The sequence below is a fragment of the Acipenser ruthenus genome, chromosome 3 (genome assembly GCF_902713425.1).
Source record: "Acipenser ruthenus chromosome 3, fAciRut3.2 maternal haplotype, whole genome shotgun sequence".
Taxonomy (NCBI): Eukaryota; Metazoa; Chordata; class Actinopteri; order Acipenseriformes; family Acipenseridae; genus Acipenser; species Acipenser ruthenus.
This window is the reverse complement of record NC_081191.1, coordinates 7,509,071-7,514,652: the sequence shown is the minus strand read 5'-3', so window position 1 is coordinate 7,514,652 and position 5,582 is coordinate 7,509,071. Positions and strand designations below refer to the sequence as shown.

Sequence of the window (5,582 nt, the reverse complement as noted above, 5' to 3'; positions counted from 1 at the left end):
TCATTGTATTTATCTTGCTCTTAATTGTATTATTACTTGTACTGTGATACTTAATGTATTTGCTTACAATTGTAAGTCGCCCTGGATAAGGGCGTCTGCTAAGAAATAAATAAATAAATAATAATAATAATAATAATAATAATAATAATAATAATAATAATAATAATAATAATTGTGATGATCAGCTTTTACAGGGACTGCAAACAATAACCAGTGAATGCTTGTGGAATAGAACACAATTCAGCTTTAATGTGTTGGAGATATCTACACTTGTTAAAGGCATCCCTGGACATACAGTATCAGCTTCCATACATACTTGGTAGAATATTAGCTATATTCGATATTTCATCCACGGTCATTGAAAATCATTCAAACAGCATCCAACACTTTTTAATTATTTTTAAATTCACATTTTGAGTATTGCTTGTTTAATACCCTTAAACTTGACCTTGAGGTTTCAACATCCACTACTATTTCACTAGCTTCATATTTGATGTACAAATACTAAGCAATTTTGAATATGTAAAAATTGAATCATCAAAAAAGACGTGGGAATTCCAAAAAAATGAGGTCGGCTATATAAGAGAGCAAAAATGTTTCCAAAGCAACTTGCTCATCAACTTTGGGCAACTACTTTTGTGAAGGCTAAGCACACTTGACAGGATGGACTCTGCACAACGTGAGTGCACTGCCAGCTTTCGAGTTGAATTTTTTGAACAGATTTCAGAGTTTACAGGAACTTACCACTTGTGTGTGTTTATTTTGTTTTGTTTTGTTTTCTAGATCTCCATGGTTTCGTCCTGGCGCTGCTAGTAGTATCGCTGTCAGCGTTGCTGGTTCGAGCTGCTCCTATTGTAGAATTTTCAGGAGACGATTCTTCTGGAAGCTCTCGAACCATCCCACTATCAACGAACTGGGAATCTTTAGCCGAGTGGCTGCACAGCGAAGTTTTAAAACTCAGGGACCAACAGGTACATTTCACAGATTAGCGGTACTGAGAAAAAAAAGGTCCTATCTTATTCCCTTAGCAATTGAAGGAACATTAGACTATCTGTACGTTTTTAGCAGCAGATGTGAAATATAATAATTGAATGTAATGTAAAACATGCAGCCTCAAAGCATATTTGACGTAGCTTAATATTAAATGCATAACATCGTGATGTATTCCTTTGACATTTTTCTTTCTTCTTTATTTCAGTTCCGCGATGTATTTCATTTACCTGTTAATAATAGCTCCTTCAGTTTGTACACAATCAAGCTACCTCAGATTACAGTAGCGGATGGATGTTTATCATTTGAATTCAAGAAGGTAAAATACTTTTTCTTTTCCAGGTTTTTCAATAGAGAAATAAATGTAACGTATACTATAAGGTCTGACTTCAGGTTTTCAGGAAATGTTGGAATCCCAGTAAAAGTAGTGTAGAATTAGTATAGAATTTTTAATCTCCACGTTACACGTCATTTCCAGGCTAGTACTGGCAAACTCGCTTTTTTGATAAGTTTTTGGACAATCCAATCAGTTCAGCTGCTAGACAGGTTTTAAAAGACGATCCAGAGGGCAAACATACCTAATGGGTTACTTTGAAAAGCAAAATAAAAACAAAAATAATGGACTCTGAATGAAATCTGAAAACCATAGCCTACCCAACGTATTCTGGGTTAGGAAAAAAAGAAAGCTGTCTTTATCAATAGCAAACAAACTTCTTGTTGGGGAAATATACAAAAACAATTATCTTAAAAGATAAGTAAACACATGTACCCTAGTCTTAACAGCCCTTTCAGTAATATACATCTGCAATGCAAGCCGAAGGAATACGCTTACATAATTGAACAGGTGTTCGACAGCATCTGCAGCATTTTAAACACATTGCATTTCACACAGGAACATTGTTTAAGAACAATCGCTATGGGGCTTCAAGAATATCTGGAGTACATGGATTACGTGAAGGATTCCTATACCAGCGGGAAGGACGATGTAGAAAAAGTACGACACACAATACAAAATCTGTCAGCTGATGTCTTTCAAAGGGTGAGTACGATTTTAATTTGCTGATGATTTTCTTTTACATTTGGAGTTGTGTTTGTGCTTTACATGCCTGTCTGGTTGATGACGTGTAACCCTTTACTACTGGACAGTTATTGGTGTTACAACTTATTTTGTTAAATATACAATCAGAGCCGAGTTCCCGATACAATATAAGAAGGGTTAAACTTTACTATATATTTTTTTTTATTTCTTCCATAGATGAAGAATCCAAAAAGCTTCACCAAGTTAGAAATTAACACAAAGGATATCCTCTCGCACAGCAGCGACAGTGAGTGGGGTCAGGCAGTGAATGTACATCTAATTCTCAGGGAGTTCACCAATTTCATGGAGAAAACATATCTGGCTATTCGCAACATCAACGAGCGGAAATCCAGAAAGATAATATTTGTATGAGCGTTTTAGTTCAAAGTGTTTGAGATTAATCTATTTAATACTATATTTATTAATGTATGATCTGCTATTATCAGTAGGTAATAAGTTTGTTCTTTGTCGAGAACCCCCAATATTTAATACTTCTACTGTAATGCTTATTTATTAAATTGAACACTTCAGTGTATTTATTTATTTATTTATACTTTTATACTGTCATTTTAAAAATATACTTAAACAATGCAAGAGTTATAATAGTGTTTGAAATTGTACATGTAACCTTGGTTTTAAAAAAAATGTCACACTCCTGTCCTGATTTGTATGGTTCAACCTCACAGCTACATCAGTCAGACTGTGCTGCTGGGTAAGTGTAGTGGGACCAGGATTAGTCTAGTTACAGTACATTAATACAGTATGTATTTTCTTGAGAAACAGAAAAATGTGGTATTGCTGGTTTAAGCAGTATTTATATATTTAAAAAAAGTGTTGCATTTTTTAAATTATTTATTTATAGATAACCATTCACTATTTTTATGTTAAAAAGCAAACAAGCATTCATAATATTTAACTTTTTTATTTTTATAAAGATAAGCAATGGTTTATAGTCATGGGCAGAAGTTGTTAAGTGTCAACTGCAGGCAAGTTACAGTACACCTTGGGTCGTATTAAAAGTAAATTAATTGCAATTACATGCATTTAACCCAGAATGAGAATACCTTATTGAAATGGGTGTTGCTGTGGGGTATGGTATAATTTAGGCTTTTTAATAAAGACTATTTTTAATGTTTATTGTTTCTCTGCAGTTGGGGGAGAATATGTTGGTTTTGTATTGTTGCTGTTATTTATTTGAAAAATAAGCTTGTTGTGCAAGTTATTTGTTCTCCATACTGTCCATCTATTAAAATCCATTGTTTTACTCGAGCCTTTGTTACTACTGGTATTCATTTATTTTTTAATTATGGATTGAATGACCTTAACTTTGGGCTTCACTCATAAAATACAGTATTATGTATAAAATGTGATCTCCAAATGTTTATTCTAATAGCAGGAAGTACAGTGTTTAGTGTCACGTTTTCATTTTCAATACTGTCATAATTAGAAATGTCACTGATGTCAAAGTGATGTGGGGGACTGTTGTGGAGTGCTTTACACTCAGTCTGCTCTGAACGTTGCAAATGTTGACAGGTCACAGCTTGAGCTTACCTTCCAAACTGCCACAAGCTGACTTGAGTTCTCAGCTGCTGGAGTTGATCAGGTAGATTTGTCATAAACCACATCAGTTTAAAATGTATTAAATACAAAAGCCAACTAATTCTGGAGAGTAAAGTGCTCAGTCTTGTCTAGCCAGATGAGTCAGACAGATGATTATTGTGCCTAGGGGTTGGGGAGTTATTCACATGTTTATTTATAATATACAATAACTGCAGTTCATTCAGCAATGATTCATGTATACTATACAGTACTGTGCAAAAGTTTTAGGCAGGTGTGAAAAAATGCTGTAAAGTAAGAATGCTTTCAAAAATAGACATGTTAATCAGAAGAAAAATCTAAATCAAATCCATATTTGGTGTGACCACCCTTTGCCTTCAAAACAGCATCAATTCTTCTAGGTACACTTGCACAAAGTCAGGGATTTTGTAGGCATATAGTCAGGTGTATGATTAAACTATTATACCAAACAGGTGCTAATGATCATCAATTCAATATGTAGGTTGAAACACAATCATTAACTGAAACAGAAACAGCTGTGTAGGAGGAATAAAACTGGGTGAGGAACAGCCAAACTCAGCTAACAAGGTGAGGTTGCTGAAGACAGTTTACTGTCAAAAGTCATACACCATGGCAAGACTGAGCACAGCAACAAGACACAAGGTATTTATACTGCATCAGCAAGGTCTCTCCCAGGCAGAAATTTCAAGGCAGACAGGGGTTTCCAGATGTGCTGTCCAAGCTCTTTTGAAGAAGCACAAAGAAACGGGCAACGTTGAGGACCGTAAACGCAGTGGTCGGCCAAGGAAACTTACTGCAGCAGATGAAAGACACATCATGCTTACTTCCCTTCGCAATCGGAAGATATCCAGCAGTGCCATCAGCTCAGAATTGGCAGAAAACAGTGGGACCCTGGTACACCCATCTACTGTCCGGAGAAGTCTGGTCAGAAGTGGCCTTCATGGAAGACTTGCGGCCAAAAAGCCATACCTCCGACGTGGAAACAAGGCCAAGCGACTCAACTATGCACGAAAACACAGGAACTGGGGTGCAGAAAAATGGCAGCAGGTGCTCTGGACTGATGAGTCAAAATTATTTGGCTGTAGCAGAAGGCAGTTTGTTCGCCGAAGGGCTGGAGAGCGGTACACGAATGAGTGTCTGCAGGCAACAGTGAAGCATGGTGGAGGTTCCTTGCAAGTTTGGGGCTGCATTTCTGCAAATGGAGTTGGGGATTTGGTCAGAATTAATGGTCTCCTCAATGCTGAGAAGTACAGGCAGATACTTATCAATCATGCAATACCATCAGGGAGGCATCTGATTGGCCCCAAATTTATTCTGCAGCATGACAACGACCCCAAACATACAGCGAAAGTCATTAAGAACTATCTCAGCGTAAAGAAGAACAAGGGGTCCTGGAAACGATGGTATGGCCCCCACAGAGCCCTGATCTCAACATCTTCGAGTCTGTCTGGGATTACATGAAGAGAGAGAAGCAACTGAGGCTGCCTAAATCCACAGAAGAATTGTGGTTAGTTCTCCAAGATGTTTGGGCCAACCTACCTGCCGAGTTCCTTCAAAAACTGTGTGCAAGTGTACCTAGAAGAATTGATGCTGTTTTGAAGGCAAGGGTGGTCACACCAAATATTGATTTGATGTAGACTTTCCTTCTGTTCACTCACTTTGCATTTTGTTAATTGATAAATATAAACTATTAACATGTCTATTTTTGAAAGCATTCTTACTTTACAGCATTTTTTCACACCTGCCTAAAACTTTTGCACAGTACAGTAGGTGTACTGGGTAAAGTGTACTAGGCATCACTTTACAACATCCTGTACTACACACCATCTACTTCCTCTTAAATTAGAATGGAAAATAAATAAAATAAAAAAAAGACAAAATTCAAAATTGTTTTTTTTTTTTACAGTATATATAAAAAGAAATCCTCACAACTTGC

The 5,582-nt window shown here is 36.4% G+C and overlaps 1 protein-coding gene across 1 annotated transcript; it reads left to right on the top strand.

Annotated features, from left to right (window-relative positions):
• Nucleotides 1-405: 405 nt before the first annotated feature.
• On the top strand, nucleotides 406-2,586 carry il6 (interleukin 6 (interferon, beta 2)). The gene is made up of 5 exons (XM_033993799.3): nucleotides 406-679; nucleotides 784-971; nucleotides 1,199-1,309; nucleotides 1,883-2,029; nucleotides 2,246-2,586. Exons 1-5 carry the CDS (start codon nucleotides 664-666, stop codon nucleotides 2,438-2,440), a joined length of 657 nt encoding a protein of 218 aa, XP_033849690.1. The 5' UTR covers nucleotides 406-663; the 3' UTR covers nucleotides 2,441-2,586.
• Nucleotides 2,587-5,582: the final 2,996 nt, after the last annotated feature.